This window comes from Mustela putorius, unplaced genomic scaffold, assembly GCF_011764305.1.
Source record: "Mustela putorius furo isolate JIRA1106 unplaced genomic scaffold, ASM1176430v1.1 tig00000487_pilon_pilon_pilon, whole genome shotgun sequence".
NCBI classification, from domain to species: domain Eukaryota; kingdom Metazoa; phylum Chordata; class Mammalia; order Carnivora; family Mustelidae; genus Mustela; species Mustela putorius.
In genome coordinates, this window is record NW_025421399.1 from 9,624,650 (window position 1) to 9,643,860 (window position 19,211).

General features: G+C 52.7%; 1 protein-coding gene and 1 long non-coding RNA gene across 10 annotated transcripts in view; one reads left to right on the plus strand and one right to left on the minus strand.

Moving 5' to 3' along the window:
* The window catches only part of ARSG (arylsulfatase G), a 103,453-nt gene that overhangs the window by 80,713 nt on the left and 3,529 nt on the right, over positions 1-19,211 (plus strand). For 6 of the 9 annotated variants that reach the window (XM_013054503.2, XM_045080939.1, XM_004749094.3 and 3 more), the window contains 3 exons: positions 7,780-7,888; positions 14,527-14,647; positions 18,934-19,024. In XM_013054503.2, coding sequence (XP_012909957.1) covers positions 7,780-7,888; positions 14,527-14,647; positions 18,934-19,024 — 321 coding nt within the window. Of the gene's footprint in view, positions 1-7,779; positions 7,889-14,526; positions 14,648-18,072; positions 18,236-18,933; positions 19,025-19,211 lie in introns of all 9 variants that reach the window. The other 3 variants (XR_006607016.1, XM_045080940.1, XR_006607017.1) reach the window with 2 other exon arrangements.
* Positions 6,954-8,738, minus strand: LOC123392293. The gene is made up of 2 exons (XR_006607018.1): positions 8,469-8,738; positions 6,954-8,320 (listed from the first exon to the last, which is right to left on the minus strand). It is a non-coding gene; the product is annotated as an uncharacterized LOC123392293 (long non-coding RNA).

Genomic DNA, 19,211 nt, shown 5'->3' on the forward strand with positions numbered 1-19,211 from the left:
CTAGGGATTCGCAGGGGAGCTGCCCAGCAGCTGTGTTTGTGTCTGGAGCTCATAGGAGTGAATAAAGCAGGGGGAGACAAAGCCAAAGGGAGAGCTGAGGCCAGAGGTCAAGGGTCTTTCATTTTCCTTCAGACCATTTTGGCCTTAATTCTAAAGAAATGTAGAATCTTGGAAAGGCTTTATGAGTCCAGGCGACGTGATTACATTTTATAGACTCTGTAACAGAAGATTAACCCTATTGACGTGTACGGTTCAGTGGTGTGGAGCACATTTGGCTGCGGGTGCAGCCCTCACCTCTGCCCAGCGCCCGGCCTTCCCTCCCCCAGTGAAAACTGCCTGTACCTTCAACACTTGCCGCCCACCCCCATCTCCCAGTCTTGCCAGCCCCTTGTTGAAGTTTAGAAGACCTTTCTTATGCCAGCAGGGCTGAGGGCGGGGCGGGGGGCAAGACTTGACTCATTTCCACCAAGCCCTGGAGGTTGACTGAGAACTGCTGGTGACAGAATCCCGGCAATGTCCCTGCATTCAAAGAATGCCAGGATAGGAGGACACCTCAGCTATCTTTATCCCAGCCACCCGGTCAGCCGCACAAGGAGACTGAGGCCGAGCAGGGTGGAGGGCTTTCCGCAGCCAGCAATTGGTCAAGGGGGCCGTGTCATTCGACCTCCACCAGTTCATTACTCAACCTGCCTGATGGTTCTTACTTATGGCCTGTTATACCCGGCTAACTGCTCAGCCTTCTGGAAAATCCTGTGCTGCTTCTTCGGACCCCATGGTCATCAAGGAAAATATCTTTGGCTCCTGGAATGGTGTGAATCTTTCTGAATCTGCAGGGGGCAGAAATAGAGAGGTGTGGGAATCCAGGGGCTTTGGAAGCCCCGTTGGGGCTTGAATCTTGACTCAGCTTAAGAATCCCTGACCACTGGGCCCCTCCCCTGGACAGCCCAGTTAACTCCCCTGTAAAGTGGGTTGTAGACCCTGCTTGCACTACAGCTGGGAGAGTTGGCTGGGGTACTGCCCACGCTACCACCCAGCCTTGTACGTGTCCTTTCCTAACCCCCGTGATTCTCCATGTCTTCGTTCCCGGCTGAAAGAGACTGGTCAGTGTTAATGTCTAGCCCCACCAAAGGCCATGGGCAACTTAAATAACATACGGGTGACTTTCCAATGTTCTGAGCTTCCGTCTTGCTCTGAAGCGGGATTGCGGTCTTCTCATTTCATACTCTGGTGAATTTGGATCTTTTTCCTTGGAGCATCTATTTTAGAATATGGGTATGCCAAGGGCCACCACAGGGTCTTCAGCTCAAGCCTGTTCCTTGTGGGATGGTTGGTTAACAGTCTGAAAGCTAAACTGGTCAGTATTACTGTCTGGCCCTACCAGAAATAGCCAGTAACAGATGACGATGAAAAATGAATGTGGTATCTCCAGGAATCAGTCGGACTTACCTGTTTGTGAGAATATGACTTCTTCCCCTCTGCTGCTCTAGATGTTGCTTTCACATAGGACCAGAAAATGGAATTTTTCACTGCTAAAGCATGTGTGTGTTGTTTTTCTGATCAAGCAGAGCTAAACTATTCAAGTCAAATAAAATTATAATATTAGTAAATTTTTAAAAAGAGAACACTCTTTTTTTGGGGCGAGGCATAAACACGTGTGGCTTACTGTGTGCCTGGGGGGGTGGTGGTGGTGCACAGTACTGAATTCTTGGTGGAGAGGGGGCCAGATGCCATTCTCCTCTCTTCTCAGGAAAGCCTGAAGTTGAACTTTGCCTGGGGTAAACACTTCCCCTTCCTCATTCTCCAAACCAGCTTCCCGTCTGGCTCCTCCACACCCCTCCTCCTCCTCCCTGCTCAGAATGCTGCTTGGGGGGCTCTGGGAAGTCAGGCAGACCCCTGTGTGAAGGGGCGAGGCAGGGGGGCTCAGGGAGGCTGAGGGAGGAGGGAGGCTGGGGGTCCCTCTGGACCACCTGCTCCTCATCCAGGTTCCTCTTCAGTGGGATGCCTGCACATCTTGCTGCAAGGGGCTGGTCTTGAGAGCAGATGAAAGGGTGAAGGCAGTCAATGTTTTCGCAACAGAGGAGGACAAACAGTACCCAGAGCCCTGCTTCTTTCTCCCTCTGGCCAGCCTGCTACGTCAGGCCACGTGCTGCCTACCCTTGTTCCTGGGGCCCCGGGCCCCCCTCCTTGTCTTCCCTTTCCTATCCTGGCCAAGCTGCCTTGCTCAGCTGATGGGATGAGGCAGCGTCTCCTGGAGCAATGTCTTCGCCCTGTGCAGGAGTAAAGATGCTCCTCTGGGCTTGGCCTGCGCCCTGCAGGGGTGAGGAGAAACTGGACCAGGGAACTGGGGACAGAGCAGAACGCCCCTGCTTTCTTCCAAACCAAGAGGTCCTGAGGGGCATGCCCACGGCGGACACAGAGCCCCTCGGCCCCAGCGCAGCCCTGGCTTCCAGCAGCCGGCCCTCCCTTCCCCACTCCAGACCTATTTCCTACCCGGGACAGAACCAGCACCTTGTTTGTCCCCTAAGTGACTGCTCCTCTGTCTGGAAAATCTTTTCTTGTTTTATTTGAAGAGCAGAACTGTTCCTTCCTCCCCCTTGGTGATGAGGAAACATTCTGTTGAATTTGGCATCCTCGGCTTCTAGGAGACCTTGGTTGTTTGTAATTTGATGCTATCAGGTTGTTGCATAAGCTTTCCCACTGGGAAGCAGGCTCCGCATCCTGGGCCTTCTGTTCCGCTTGGGGCAGGGGGTGGGGTGGAGAAAGGTCAGAGGTGGGGCTGGGTGAGGGAGAGAGGGACACGGGATGCTGGCTGTTGGCCCTGGTTGGGGCGGGGGGTGTGCAGAGCCCGCTGGTGGAGACCCAGTAGAAGTCAAATTGTGTCTCCTTCTGGGACATTGGCCACCCGGCTTGGAATGTCCCCATCACTGCGTTCAAGGCCACCCCAGGCCAGCCAGAGTCCTCCGTCCAAACAGAGGCCGGTCTGCCCTGTGTTTCTAGAAAACTAGTATGCTACGGGTATCCTTGGCAAGGACACATACTTATATTTAGAAACGAAGCCTCCTTCTTTAGAAGGTTATAGAATGCCCACAGGCACGTTCTTCTACCCGACTCACAAATACAAATGCCAGGCAGGTAATATACACGAACACATGTTTGTTTTCCTAAGTTGTGGGCAGTGTTTGGGATTCGGTAAACTGGAGAGCGGGCCCTGTCTATTGGCATTCAGAATCGGTTCAGAAAATACTGTCCATGCCAAACCCGACTGTCAGAGGGCTGAATGCAGCGTGTGAGCTGCCAGCTTGCAACTTCTGCTGTTTTTCTCCCTGTAGGTAGTTTTGTTTGTTTGTTTTTGTTTTTTTTTTGAGCTTTTTTGGATGGCACTTCTCAGGCGCTTCCGGCAGGCACTATGCCAAAGGACCTTGCACAGAACTTTATGTACATTATCTTTTTTTTTTTTTTTTAAGATTTTATTTATTAATTTGAGACTGCTCCTGAGCAGGGGGGAAGGGCAGAGGGAGCCAGAGAAGCAGGCTTCCTGCTGAGCAGGGAGTCCGCTGCTCAACCCTGGGTGGACTGAGCCACCCAGGGCCCCTATACCCACTATCTTATGTAACCCAGCACCCCATGAGATAAGCACATTCATTTTCCCCTTCACAGCTGAGGAGATCGAGTCTGAGGGAGGTTAAGAATTCTGTCCAAGTCCACACGTTGAGAAGGGAAGGGCAGCCAGACCTGGCTGATTCCAAAAGCATCCTCCCGCTTCCCTCACGAAGATTTCTCGAACTCTGGTCCTCGGACTGCTGGCATCCAAATCACCCAGGATCAGAGCCCCCACCCTAGCCTTAACTGAGTTAGAATCTCTTGGGGGCTCTTCCGGGGCTTCTCTTATATGGAGAACTTTTCGAACCTACTTCTTCACTGTGTGAAGAACCACTACTTCACTGTGTGACTCACTGAGGCATGGGGGGGTGTCCTCCCGGGGAAAGACGTCTCTACTCCCCAGCATGGGGGGGTGGGGAGTCCTCCTTGGCCTTGCCCGTCCTCAGCGCATCATGGAATGCCACTTCACTTCCGCAGCCAGGGAAGAACAAGAAAGCAAATTCATGAATCATGGATCTGTTTATGTTTTGGTTGCTGAGGCTAAATATTTATTGCTTTAAGTAAGAGGTTCTGCCTTAATTAGAGTCATAACTAACCACAAGGGCACTAGAATGTGTTCTCACGACCATAAGACATGCATTTCTCCCTAGACAGCCAAATGTCACGTGCCGGTGCCACTGGTCAAAGTCTTAAATAGGTTTATCGGAACTGATGGGTAGCTTCTGAAATCAAAAAGTGTGCAGAAGTTTAATTTGAAATCAGAAAGTGCCTAGAAGTTCAATTTATGGACTTAACCATTATTCTTACTTCTTGTAACTAATAGGCTTACATTTATGATCTTACAGCATAAAGGTATAAAGGTGTGGGCAGTATAAAACTTACCCTTGGGGCACCTGTCTCCCTTAGTTAAGTGTACGCCTTGCGCTCAGGTCATAATCTCAGGGCCCTGGGATCGAGCCCTGCATCTGGCTTCCTGCTCAGCAGGGAGTCTGCTTCTCCCTTTCCCCTGGTTCATTCTCTCTCTCACTCACTCTTTCACAAATAAATAAATAAAATCTTTTAAAAACCCCAAAACTTATGCTTAAAATGCATTTAAGCCACGTCTAATTTTGAAATGCACTGTGTCCACTTCCTGATTTTGCCCCTTGCGCTCCTTGCCCTTGTCCTAGCTGGGCACTCTCGTCATTACGTCACCAGGAGAGCTTTAGCAGACATTAATGTCCAGGTACCATCCCAGGCAAATTCAGTCATAATTTCTGGGAAAGGAAATTTGGCCTGGGTCTTTTTTAGAAGCTCCCTTAGGGATTCTAATATGTATTCAGGGATGGGTGGGAGTCACTGTCCTAGAATAATGGGTCAGGGGCTGGCTGTGTCATTAGACCTGGATTTAAATCCTGAGTCTGCCGTTTGCTAGCTGTGTGACCTTTGGCCTATGACTTAGCCTCTCTCTAAGCTTCAGTTTTTTCATCTGAGGAACAGGGATAATCGTGCCTCGCTTGCAAAGTCGTCATTAGGATTAAATGAGATAATGCAGTGAAGCACTTAGCATTACACTTATAGGTACTGTAACTAGGTGCTTAGGAAGTGCTTAATAAATACTGTTACTGTAATTATTACATTTAACTCAGAACGAGTTCCCATTAGGGGGAGCAGGTATCACTGCAGAGTACTGGGGAGCCAGGGGCAGCTATCCTGGGACTCCGCTTTATCTGGTGCAGATAAACCGAAGCAAACACTGCTAGATGTTTCTAATAACCAGATGCCATGACTCTGGGGACCCACCAAAGATGCTAGTGGAATCTTTCTAAAGTTTGTCTACCTAGCAGTGCCAATGAGATACTCGAATGTAGAGCAAACAATTCCACGTTGAGGGGGATTTAAGAAAAAAACTGTTTAAATTGAAGTGTAATTCACATACCGTGTTCTGTTAGTCTCAGGTGTACGGCGTCATGATTCAACAAGGGGGATCTTTTTTATAATTGGTCACTCATCCTCTGGACTCCTTTAACATAAAATTCTGCTATAGGAAGAGGTCTGTGGGCCTGGTTAGAATATGTGTGTCTTTCTCTTAAAGCCGGAAGCCACAGTGCAAAGGGCCACTGGCTGGCCAGTCGCAGCAAAACAGAGGGGATCGCTCCTCAAGTGGTCATACACAGCCATCCTCTTTCTCTTAACTCCGGAATCTTTCCATGTGGACCGTCCACTCTGTTGACCCACAGACTTTTTATAGCTGGCTGGGTTCCTCCTGATTCCTCCAGCTTTCAGCCTGCTGCTGAAATAAGACAAACGTATTGAATAATTTTTTTTTTTTCCCACTGAAAACCGAATTAGGAAAATGAGTTGCTTGAGAAAAGAGCAACACAAAGGTCATGGTGCACAGCAGAACCCCTGCTGGTGAAGGTCAGTTAGCAAAAGCATTAAGGAGGTGCTAGTGCATCCTTCTGGAAACATGCTGGAGGCAGAGACCCAGCCCTGGTGCCCGAGCCCATGGCTGTGCCCGCCCTGAGCTCCTGCCTTCCGCATGACTGTCCTCGGAACCCTTGCATGAAGGAAGAAGCATGGCTTGTCTCTTCCAACTGGGGGCTCAGCTAGTCCTTTGCATCTGTCCTCAGAGATGAAGTGAGTCTATTTGAATTTTGTGGAGCGTGGATATGCAAATACACAGGCTCCCTATTTTCAACGATCTGTCCCCCGACCCAAGCTTCCATACAGATGTCCTTCCCCGGCTGTGGGTGGAATTATCTGCAGGGCCCTAGCACGTGCGATCAGGGATGCTTCCTCTCTGCTCTTTGGCCTTGAGCTGCAGCATGAGTTATGCATTCCAGAGCCACGTGGGAGTGCAGTTCAGGCTCGCTGCAGCTCTGGATTCCCTGTTCCATGTGCGTGAAAAATGGAGAGTGGGCTCTGTACGTCTTTATGGGAGGGGTGGCTCTCGACAAAGGGCCGCGCGCTTCGCATTCAGCCTGCTGCTTGGTTTCGAGAGTCCCACACCCCTGAGCATAAACAGCCCTGTAGACGTGAGTTGTTTTATGTTTTGTTTCTTTCTTCAACACTTGGGGGACTCCAAAGCTGGTTATGAGAAAATCCCAAGAATGCCGAGCATTTCCGGTAGGGTGTGCTAGGCCAGGGACTTCAAAGGTTCTGTGTGCAGCGGAGTGAGTGCAGAGCGACAGACGCCTCGGTCTTGTGGCCCCCTCCCGCCCATCATCACGGCTTTCCTCTCCGCGCCCGCCAGACATGGGGAAGTTGCATGACCGCGGTATGCGTGCGCTGCATACGGCGTTTGCCTTGGAAGGACTTTCCACACGCTAACTTTGTGGAATCCTTGGCTCCACTAGGATGAGGGTGGGGTGTGTGTGGGAGTGGTGGGGATGGTCATGGTTAATTCAGTGCTACATGAATTCAGGATGTTTCCATAAAACATGACCTCATCTCTTCCAGCCCGCTGGTCATCATCATAGCCGTGGTCACTTTTGACTTCGTGGTTACGAAAATAATTCCTTTAGTTACCAAAGTGGAAATTCGTAGATTGCACATAGATTGTTCTTACCCCACCCAGCACCCACCCCCCCAAGAGGCAAGAGGTCGGAGCTGTTACTAATGCTGTCTCCATAACATGAGAACGACTCATTAACCCAAAGAAAAACAAAGTGAAGTGAAGTAAACCAAAATACAACAATAAAATTCAGGCCAAATCAGTTGTTGGGCGTCGAGCAGATCAGATAGCTGAGGGAGTGTCAGCCTTCCTTTCTTTTCAAGTAATTATCTTTCTTTTAAAAAATCCTAAACAGTCACATGATGATCAGTAGGGAGAAACGTCATTTTTATTTAACCTGTTTGTTAAATATGTACCGTGTCCTTGGGAGTATGAGACTGGTGGAGTCTCATGATGGGGAGACACACCGTCAGCAAGTTAATGAACTAACCAGACAACTTCAAGTATTAGAATTGTCCTGAAGAAAATAAAGGGGTGGGTTTCAATAGAGAGTGACAGAAGCGACCGTGTACCGATGTTGAGTCCAGGACAGCAAAAGCACGGAATGGAGATGCGAGCTAGAGGAGTAAAAAGAGCTGGTTAGAAAAGAAGTCCTTCGTTTGCGGGAATGATCCAAAACCCTCAGGGGACCTTTAGGAAAGGACCGTGGTCCTAGAGAACTAACTGTCTGTGTCCCCTCACAGGGGGAAGTCCGGCCAAGCAGACCACCTGGGAAGGAGGACACCGGGTCCCCGCTCTGGCTTACTGGCCCGGAACAGTCCCGGCCAATGTTACCAGCACCGCCTTGTTAAGGTAAGAGAGCCGAACTCTCTTGAGATGTTGGGATGTGGCAAAAAGATCACGGACCGACGTTGAGCAGAGAGGCCTCCTCGGCCACGTGCCTTGGCCAGATGCTCCCAGGTTCCCCCAGAGCTCCGAGGGCAGCTCCGATCTCCCTGTAGGCAATCCCAAGTGCTAGGGAGAGCAGCAGTGGCTCTTCTCGAGCTGTCCTCTGGAGAGCACGGTGGAGTGTGGAGGGGACTGGGTGGGTTTCGTGGCTGTGACGCCGAGCCAGGGTGGTGGTGTCTGCTGTCGCAGCAGCATCTGCCCTTCGGGTCTGGGCTCAGCGGAAGGGAGGGGGTAGACCGTTGAAGCCATTCTGTTCTCGGGGGGTAGGGCAGGTGGCCTCAGGGGGCCCGTGTGAAGCCAGCACATCACTAGCCATGGCGGGGGCTCTGTGTCCACCTACCCGGGAGGGGAGGGAGAAGGAGATGAGGCCATTCTTCCTTCCGGGAGGGAAGCTTCTCCAGTGAGGTGAGTTCACGGGCTGCTCCGTCTAGCAGGAGGACGACCGTGAACCGTGAACGTGCCCGTCTCTCACCCTCACACTTACCTCCTTATGAAGGCAGACCCCAGAGGCCAGGTCTCTGGCGTGGCCCGCAGCTGTGCTGTGCCATCCCGAGAGCTGTGGCCTGCAGCTCTCTGTAACCGACACTTATGATGGGAACTTGTCACTCATCCGGATGGGGACTTCCTCTCTGTGGTTCTGCTCTGTGTTCGCTGACAAGGGGGCCTGGGTGCTGTTCATGTCCTAAGAGCTTTGCGTCTGGTTAGAGACAGATGTACGAGGCTCTTCCCTCAGCCGAATGTGTTGTGGCCTGAAGAACACAGCCTCACAGAGGAAAACAAGCTTCCTGGGCTCTTGCAGCATCCCTGGACCTGGTGGGGCGCGAGGAGAAAGACTGAACCTACGGGAAAGCAAGGGGTGGCGGGGAGGGGGTAGGCGCCATCCCTGGCAGCCTGGGGGTCCCCAGGACTCCAGGTGAGCCCTGTACAGTATAATCAGGAGAGGGCAGCGTGCTGTTGGGGGCGAGGGGGGAGCAGGTGTGACAACAACAGCACGGGCTGTAGTCTGTGACGTCAGGCCGGCCGGGACGAGGGCCAGAAGGGCTGCTTTTTATGGGGCTGACTTGGTGCAGTCGGGCCAAACGTTCACAGGCTGGGCTGCACATGCACGAGTCCCCGGGCAGTCTCTCACGTCCCACCGCTGAACACCAGGCACGTGCTTCTCATCTGAGAAGGGTGTTTGCACCTGGGGTCAGCCAGAGCACCGTGAAAACATCATACCCTCGCATTAATGATTCAAGGCCTCAGAAGGGACAACTGACTTTTGGAATAGTTTGGTTGACTGACAAAAGCGAGTCTTGGCACAAGATAACATTTGTCTAGGGACTCTGGAGTTTTAAGCAGGACAAGACTGATAAGGCCCCATAAGCTCCCCGCAGGATTTGGGGGGGTGGTTAAAGTTGGCCTAGTTATAGCCAGAGAGTTTGTCCCCATAGCATTCGCCTCCTTGCTCTTTCCCGGCCTGAATCCATCCGTGAAAGCCGACTTGGGTGGAGTGTCCTTCCTGCCAGGATTGGCCCCCATGGCTCTCTTCCATGACTCCTTCAGGGTCCGCTCTAAGGACAAGAGCCTTACGATCCGTCTTCAAGAAATTGATGAGAATACTTCATGTCCTTGGGCGCCTGGCCAGGCACCGCTCCCAGAGCGCTTAGCACCTGGGCTTCTACGAGATTCCTCGAGGGGGATACAGAGCTTCTTCCACAACAGAGAGAACTCCCCAGAGCCATTCAGAGCTAAGGCCAGAGTTCCTTCATGCCTCGGTTCTGGTGGCCCGGAGCTGTGATGGGGAGAGACAGGTTGATCTGAACACTCATGAATACAGACAGTAAAACATGTGTTGGGGGAGGGCGCCTGGGAAGAGGGGTCCATACTTACTCCATTGGTTCCCATTCAGAGACACTGTGAATGTTCCATTGCACACCCATGTGACATAACAAGGTCAGAGAAAGGCCTCACACATGTCCTGAACCCCAAAGCCTAGTGACACAATTACAGAGTGAGGGGAATTCCTTTACTCAACAAATATTTATGGTTGGGTCCAGCTGTGGGCCAAGCATTGCTATAGGGACCAGGGATGAGGTAGTGAGCGAATCAGACAGAAAGTTCCTGATTGTTCGGAGCTAACCTACCCTCGGGAGGCCAGGGCTTCGGCAGCATCCATTAAAAGGGCCTGGTGGTTTGAACCTTAGACTCTAAGGCGGGACAGCTCAAGCCTGGCACTGTTGACATTTTGAGCAGGATCTTTCTCTGCTGGGGTAGGGGTGGCGGGTGGGCTGTCTTTTGCACTGTAGGAGGTTGAGCCGTGTTCCTGTTGGATGCCAGTGGCCCCTCCATCCCCAGCTGTGACCATCAAAACGCCTCCAGGCAGCACAAGATATGCCTGGGAGGACAGACTGGGGCCGGCTGAGCGCCAGATACAAAGAGGCGAAGCTTAGGCTCTGCATCTCTGAGCCAGAAGCCTGCTGTCTCTGTTCAGAACAGAGCATCAGAGATTCCTGCGCCGAGTATAAGGTGACCAAATCTCCTTTGGAAAAACAACTAAAGGTGCCATTTAGGCAGGAGAGCAGGTAGCCCCTTTTGGGTTACCTGCAATGCCGTCAGTAGTGTGGAAGGGTGATTGGCCTGCTACTGCCCTGTCCCGAGGCCCGGTCTGGGAGGCCGGAAGTCAAAACCCTGAGAAGACCGCGTTCACATCAGCATGCTGTGGTTTAGATGTCACCACGAGGGCAAGGTCTAGCCACACACTTCCTTTCAGAGTACCCCCCACTTCCCGTGGGCAATGGGTGGTGGAGCTTGGTGGGGGGGTCCTCGCACCCACCCCCACCCCAAGCCGTGCTTTGCTAGGGAACGATGTGCGTGCTTTGTGTTGGGGGCTCCTGACACTCGGGGACGCCTGTGTTGCCTGGAACCAGTGCTGTGGGGTTCTGCCGGCCTCTAAGGGGGACCTGAGGCAGGGGCCTGGTGGAAACTGCAGTTTCTATACTGTTCACAGAGGGGCTCAGGCCAAGAAGGGGTGCCTTCCTACTCTTCCCAGGGCTCAGCAGGATTTACAACAGGAAGAAACAGAACGAAATGCTAAAAAGGAGCTGCTCCCATGTCCTAGGGACAGTTCCCACTCTCCTGGGACCTGGAGGAAGTTCTGCTGTCCCCTCCCTCTGTGTTCAAGTACCTTCCCTGGGCAACCGCCTTGCCCTTCCCACTTCCCATCTTCAGATCACACCGCCTTTCCCCAGAGATAACCTCCCAGCTTCCGGGAAACGCTTCCCTTCCCAGCCCTTCTGCCATGGATGCGCTCCCACAAGGATCGCCCAGCATGGCCCGTCCCCAGTTCCCATTGACACACATCCTTGGGGCTGCCGGGCTGCCGGGCTGCCTCCCGAACTCCTGGCAGCCCGTGTGCTCAGCCAGCCGGACCCCACGGCACCTTCCCCATCGCAGGGTCTCCGCGCCCAGGTTCCTGTGGCAACACCGTGGAGAGGAGCACAAGGACACACACTCCCTCTGAACAACTTTCTGTGCGCCGCCTGGCTGCAGCCGTATTAAGAAAAAAGAAGCTATTTTTCTATGGGCAGCAGAAGCCCTGCCTGCTCTGATGGCAGCATGTTGGGTCACTGTGCAGAGAAACCGCAGGCCCACGGCAGCAGGGCTTCCTACCTCCAGAAGCCAGGACCGACTTGTCCCTGAGGCTAGGGTGGGGGCGGGGGGGCGGGGCTCAGGGCCAGGCCCATGAGATTTATAGGGATGCAAGAGATTTTCAGTTTCTTCTAAAATCAGAAGGAGAAGAAAGAACTTGTAGGTTGAAGAAAATGATTTAATGTGCATTATTTCTCTATGCATCTTTCTGTCAACCCAGTTGTGAAATGGAATTTTTAATATTTTGTATGGAAGACAGGACCCACAAAGAGCCCATAAAAGGCAGATGTGGCCTTGCCCAAAACTTCCATCCCAAGTATCGTCAGCCACAGAAGCTTGAGAATGTATGTTCTAGAGGTTTTTTAGTTTTTGTGTTTTGTTTTTGGTGGTGTTGTCTCTTTCTTGAAGGTTTTAAAGACTCTCAGGACCAGTTTCTTGGATGAGGTTTAAGCTTGGGAGCAGCTAGCCTCCCTTTGGTGGTCTCCGTAGAAACAACATTTTCTCAGAGCTCACACCTCGGCTGGGGACTGGGATGGCACTGGGACCACGTGTGCCCAAGAGCCCCCTCTTCCAGGGCTAACCTCAGGGGCTTGGCTTCCTCCAGGACAGAAGGAAAGACTGGGTGACATCCGGGGCTTGGCAATCAGTGCCAGATTGGCAGGTCTTCAGAGATGTTGCTGATTTTCTCGTGGGCCAAGGTTTTCTTTGTGCTCTGGGTAGATAGGGTATCTCTCAGGACTCTGACCAATTCTGAGATGCTAGGTCCCAATAGCATTAGACTTCATGCTTTGATCCATTAGAAGCTGTGAAGCCTCCTGATACCGGGGAGAAAACGTTAAGGCAAAAAAAGTATGCTCTACATTCCAGAAGAGCACAGATCCTGTTTTCCTTGCACATGGATGTGACCCGTCTGTGACGCCAGACTCTCTTAGGGGTGCAATTTAGAGAAAGCTCGAACCAACAGCCCCCAGCCACCGTGGCCTTCTCGGACTGCACTGCAGGGCTGTGTGCTTCCCAATTTGTCCCAGGATCCTTGGACTCTGGACAGGCTTCTGGACTGTGCTGGACCCTGTTAGTGCTTACTCAGTACTACTTGACTTGGCCCGTGTGGGATGCTAGCTCCTGGACCGAATATCTCCAGAGACAAGCTACCAGCTGTGTGGACCATGAAAGCTGAAGGCAAACCAGAAACATTCTGTGCCATTGTCCAGGGAGAGATTCTGCCCTGGGGGTATGGGGCGAGCAGAAGTATGCCTGAAGCTCGGGGCTGTGCCCAGCCTCAGGCAAACCAGGGCCTCTCTGTGGCTGGGGTGGAGGGGGCTTAGCTTGCCCTGCCTCCATGACTGCCTCGCAGCCCACTGACTCATTTGGCCTGGCCCTTGGATAGAAACAGCCTTGTTGAAAGGACAGTGCATTCGTTTACACCGGAGAGTTTTTTTCCTGACAAAGCACAGCAAGCTGGCAGGAGATGGGCCCTAGAACAGAGTAAAATTTATGTACCACATGACTTTAAAAAATCACATTAACAAAATCCACCAAAATGGTAACAGTGGCTAGCTTTGGGTAATGCACTATGTGTGCATTGTTCTCTCTTTTATATTTCTACATGTTCTATGTATTTTTTCTCCTACCGTAAACATCTGCTATTTTGTAATGGGGAAAAAGTAACTGAAATAAAGGGGTGGACTGTTTCATGTACCACAGCATTTTATTTATTGGACAGAGAGATCACAAGTAGGCAGAGGCAGACAGAGAGAGAGGAGGAAGCAGGCTCCCCGCTGAGCAGAGAGCCCAATGTGGGGCTTGATCCCAGCACCCTGGAATCATGACCTGAGCTGAAGGCAGAGGCTTAACCCACTGAGCCACCCAGGCGCCCCTACCACGGCATTTTAAACAAAGACTGAATATTTGTGACACAGAGACCCAGGGGAGTAATAACGAAGTGTACTTTCTCTAGCAGGTACCTGTCACACACTGTCCCCTCTCAGCTAGTGCCTGTGGCTTAGCTGGTAACAGGTAGAACCCCTTTGTTCTTAGGTCCATAGGGATGCTTTTGTGAACAGTTTTAATTTTTATTTTATTTTTTTAAAATAAATATCCTTTTTAAAGAAAAAAAAAAAGATTTTATTTATCTGACAGAGAGAAACAGCAAGAGAGGGGACACAAGCAGGGGGAATGGTAGAGGGAGAAGCAGGCTTCCTGCCAAGCATGGAGCCCAATGCGGGGCTTGATCCCAGGACCCCAGGAATCATGACCTGAGCTGAAGGCAGATACTTAACGACTGAGCCACCCAGGCGCCCCATTTTGATTTTTTTAAACAGATTTTATTTATTTAGTTGAGAAAGAGAGAGCACAAGAGAGAAGAGGGGCAGAGGGAGAGGGAGAAGGTGACTCCCCCCTGAGCAGGGAGCCCAACCAAGGGCCTTGATCCCAGGACCCTGGGATCATGACCTTAAGGTGAAGGCAGAGACATAACTGACTGAGCCACCCAGGCGTCCCTCTTGTGAATAATTATAACACAAGCACCCTGCGAGCCCGTTCAGAAGTCTTCTACGTGCCTTCTCTGTGTGTCTCATCCACACAAAACCCCATGAGGTGGGCACTATTATCATCATGCCCATTTTAAAGAATAGAAAATTGAGGCATTGAGAAGCCAGGTAGATGCAACCTTGGGATTTGAGGCCAGGTAACTCTCAGCTGCAGGGCTTGAGTGTGAAACCGCTGTGCCATTCTTCCTCTTTGGGGAACAGAAATCCAGGTGGAACCCGAAGAAAGAAGAGGCAGGCGGGGGTGGGCTGTGAGGGAGCATGCCAGTGCTCAGTCTGGGCTGGCTTGGGTGGGCCTCGACCACAGGGTGCCCAGGGAGAGAGTCTGGAAATAGCAGGGGCGATGCTGTCTTGTTCTTCCTGCAGTGTGCTGGACATCTTCCCCACCGTGGTAGCTCTGGCCGGGGCCAGCCTGCCCAAGGACCGGCACTTTGATGGTTTGGATGCCTCCGAGGTGCTCTTTGGCTGGTTGCAGACTGGGCACAGGGTAAGTGGAGGAGGTGTGTGCTCTGCTTGGGCTTTTCAGGGGATCGGCCTGCTGCCTCTCATCCAGAGCCACCTTTGTGCAAAGAGAACCATCTGGAGACGATACATGCAGGTGGCTGCTCCAGACCTAGTTTGTCTTTGAGACAAACCTCTCTTTCCACTCCCCTCCCCCTCTTCCCCTGCAGTCAATCCAGTTTGCCAATCCAGACTTATATTTAAATTTGGCTTAGAGCTGGTATCAGGGGAGAGCTGATTCCCGATAACAGGATTTTTTCACAATTACCGAGTTTTCTGACATCGTAAGCACCTGGCACTTTTTTTGTGGGAGGAGATGGCTGAGTAGTGAGAGTGACTTGTGTATCTGCCCACCCCCCCCCAAAATGGAACTTTCTGGAAGGCAAGGATCTCACCAAGAATTCTCAACGCACCTCGCAGTGCCTGGCCCCTAGCCAGCATGGGGTCAGTGTGGATCTAATGAGTAAATGAATGCAGACACCTGAACGAAACAGCTCTTGGAAGGCAGGGCCAACGAACGCTTTATGCCCCCACCTTTCCCCCTGGCTCCCGGAGGGCCCGGCCTGTGACTGTAGCCCCTGCACCTCAGGGTCCCCTCCCCATGTGTGCTGAGGCTTTCAGGGGCAGTGACAGGAAGTGTCGGGCCCAATGGCCTCTCTATGTCATTTCCGTGTGTTTTCCTTTCACCCAAAGGAAGAGGAAGTGGGCGGAGGGAACCCCAAACCCCTTTGTAGGACCCGGCAAGCACATGGCTTCTCAGTTCAGGACCGACACATCAAAGGGTCTATTTGTGTCTTTACCGAGGATCACATGGGAGTGACTCAAATGCTGCTCAGATGTGCAGTGACCGTCACCAAAGCCGCCCCCACACCTCAGCCGTCCCCGGGCAGGCCAGCACTCTGGCCCCAAGAGGGGCCCCCTGTGCTTCTGTGAGCATTCATGCAGTTTCTGGGGTTTGTCAGTCATGCCCTCTGAAGAAGTATGGCTTCTTCTGCAATAAGGAGCCTTCTAGAGCTGCCGACCCCTTCAGGCTGAGTCCTGCTGAGACGCAGCGAAGCAGCAGGAAGATGGTTTCCGCCTTCAGACTGGAGGTTTGCAGTATGTGACCCTGGGGGTTTATGGAAGACGTCAGTGGAGAGGTGCTCCTGAGTGTTTATTATGGTGGCTACTAACAGAATGATTGGGGTCACCAGGAAGTGCTTCAAGGACTCTGGGCTCCTTGACGTGCTTGGTCTGCCTGTGGAAGCCAGCTCCTTCGCACTCACTTCCGTTCTCAGACTCAAGAGCGCTCACTCTCCCTCCACTTGTGCAGAGTCACCTAGGCCCAGGCTTGGGGCCTCTCTGTTGCTGGGCTAGTGCCTGGGTTGGGGGGGGGTGCACAGGAACCAGGTGGGAAGATGAGACCCATGCCGCAGCACTGTTGGGGGTTTTCGTGGGGACAGAGGATGTGTGGGGACTCAGCTGGGTGGCTCCCTGACCACACCCCGGGGCCCAGGAGGAAACATCACTCAGGGCTCACCGGAAGCCACTGATGGACTCTTCAAGAGCAAAAGCTCTCAGGTGCTGGTACCTTTGGGCCACACCCAGCCTCCCCAGCACCAGATGCCCATAGTGTTTGTGAAGACGCTGGAGATAAGAATATTTGGAGTTTGAGGGCAGCACAGGTGGTTGTTGGCCCTGGATCGGGTCTTTTCTGGTCACCCGCTGGAAAGACTAGAGTAAATCGTCTTGAATTTGCTGAGAGAGGGGCCAGGAGGTGCAGGGAGTGACCGCACAGCTTTACAACCATATGCAGATGTGTACAGACACCTTTGGGACTCCCCGTGGATTTTTTAAGAAGCACACTGTGTGTCCACACTGTGACCGGTCCTGGGCTTACAAGGGTTCCAGTATGGTGTGGTTTAGAAAACCAATCGTTTCAAGAAGCTCAAAGTAACTCCTAGATGATCATCTCAAAAACAGTATGCAAATACGGCTTGGCTGTGGGGTTCTTCCCTATTTTGCAAATGAAGTAACCGCAAGTTGAAGAGCTCAAGCCGCCTAGAGCCACAGGCCCACTGGCGACCGCCCTGGCCAATGTGGAGGGATTTAAAGGCAAATCATGGGCTGCCGGGTTTTCCCAAAGGGGCATGGGTCGGTGTTTAAAACCCGTAGCGGCTGCCAGCAGCCTGCGCTGTCTTGCACTTGGTCTGCATCTGGGTCCTGAGGGCAACCACAGGGAGGTGTGGGGCGCCTGACTGGGGAGGCTGCCCCGGGTATCCCGCTTTTGTGTTTGCCCCGATAGAAGCACGCGAGGTTGTCATGTCCCCAGGGGTCGAGTCCTCCAACAGCTCTAGGTCACCACCAAGTCCACACATTGTCAGCAAAGGGAAGGCTTCTTTAATGGCTCTGCATCTGCCAGTCCAAACCGGTCTGGGGCTGCTGTGGGTCCTGAAAGACATGGCACCTTCCGGGAGGCCATCTGCCCAGGAGCTGGGCACTGGGTTGCAAGGCTCAGGAAGTGGCATCACTTCTCTTAGGGAGGCCCCTAGTGGTGGAAGCCGCCCTGCCGGGTGGCTGACCCCTTCTGGAGCAGGGCTTTGCAGCCTCACCTGCATGTGTGTGCGCGCGCGTGTGCACGCATGTACCACAAACCCCCGGACCTCTAGGGCCCGAGGAGATGCTCACCTGCTTAAAACAAAATGGAACAAAGGGAACAGGTAAGGAAGCTGGGAAGCCGGTGCAGCTGGGTTGCAGAAGATAAAGTTATCTTTGAAATTCCGACCCAGTGTCCCCGGAGAGGACCAGTCTTCAGCGGTGATTCATGTGTAAATTTGCCAGCCTTCTTCCTCTGTTGATAGAAACAAGAACGCCCTGGCCAGTCTGCACGAAGGAAAACAAAACCCATCCCTGTTTTGGAGCGGGAGCCAACCTGAAGTTTTGCTTCCTCTTCCTCTTGGATTTTGGAAGTTGCCTCTGGTAACGCGGCATAAATATCCTGGACCTGGCAGCCCACCCTGACGGAATTTCTGTGACAGAGTCTCAAATCATGGTCACGATTTGAACCAGCGGAGCGCGACTCCCACCTCCTGGATGTCTGAGCACGTCTTGGGTCGTTTTTCCCAGTCCCCCACTTCCTGCCTTCTCCAGGAGGAAACCAAACGGCCTCCTGCGGTGACGGGCTTGGCTTCCTGCAGGCCTGGCAGAAGAGTGGGTTTTGAGTTACGACTCCTTTTCCTGTTTGGAAGGAGCCTGCTGTCATCACACTGGCTGGGGACCTTGCGGGGACTGTCACGAGAGCATAGCATGGAAGCTGCAGGTGTGGGAGGAGCCCCGCCCTCCGCGGCATCCTCTCGGAGCCGGGAAACTTGGGGGGACAGCTGTTTACTGCTCCAACAGATGTTTCTCATTTTTTTTTTTTTTTTTTTTTAGCCCCATGGAAACTTTGAATCACGTAAGCGCCTTTCCAGTGATATATATCGGTCATGGTTCATCCCAGGGCGGCCGCCTGCTTGCAGCCCAAACCCACCAACTGACCAAGGACACCAGTCATTTATTTTCTACCAAATCCTGCCCTTGGCAAAGCCTGAATTAGGTGTGTTTCCGCTCTATAGGGTGATGCTTTCATCCATGGTCTGATGAGGATTTCCTCAGTCCGAATGTTAGGATTGAGTCAAAGGTGAGGACATCCGTGTTAGGCTGTGCTCACTTCTGGAGAAACCATGCTTCTCAAGGATGCCTTCTCTGGCCACCCTTACTCGAGGGAGAGCCCGAAAGTCAGGGGGATGCTAAAGAAGCTGTTCTTCCAAGGAGATCTAAGGAACACCTGTGCCAGAGTCCCTGGGAAGATCTGGGAGACAGGCAGATCCCCAGGCCCTAGCGTGAACTTGAGGGCTGGGGTCCTGGCAGGTGGGTGACTGGCGTGTCACATGGAGTCCCCTGCACTTAGGACAGCCCTGCAGCCAGTTTCAAGAGCTGATGCTGTGCCCTCTTGACGTTCTTTGGCATTGAACAAGGTTTCTCTCACTTTGATTTTGCCCTGGACCCTGTGCATTCTGCAGGAATCTGCCGCGAGCGACAGCCCACTCTGATTTAATTAACTGGCCAGACAGCTACTTCAGGGAGGCCTCGCAGGGGGGTTGGCTGGTGTGGCCCATAGGCCCGGGTTGGTGGGCATTTGGGGCCATGTTGGGGTGGGGTTGGTAGGCTGGGCACCAGGACGGAGAAAGGAATGCTTTCCGGGGAGTCACCAGCGTGGCTGTCTGGTTAGGAAGTCCTGCTCCTCTTCCTCAGGTACTTTTCCATCCTAACAGTGGGGCGGCTGGAGAGTATGGAGCCCTTCAGACGGTCCGCCTGGGGCGCTACAAGGCCTTCTACATCAGCGGTGAGTCAGGTGTCCCCTGCCCAGATCTTCCCGGAGGCCTCCAGGAGTGGGTGGGGGCTAGCCTCCTACAGGGAGCTCCCGGGGCCCAAGGCACCCGCACCCCTGTCCCAGCACAGGCCCTCTGCCCCCACGAACAGGAAAACAAGGTCTTTCTGCCATTGGCTGACATTTCCAGCAAGCTCAGAGC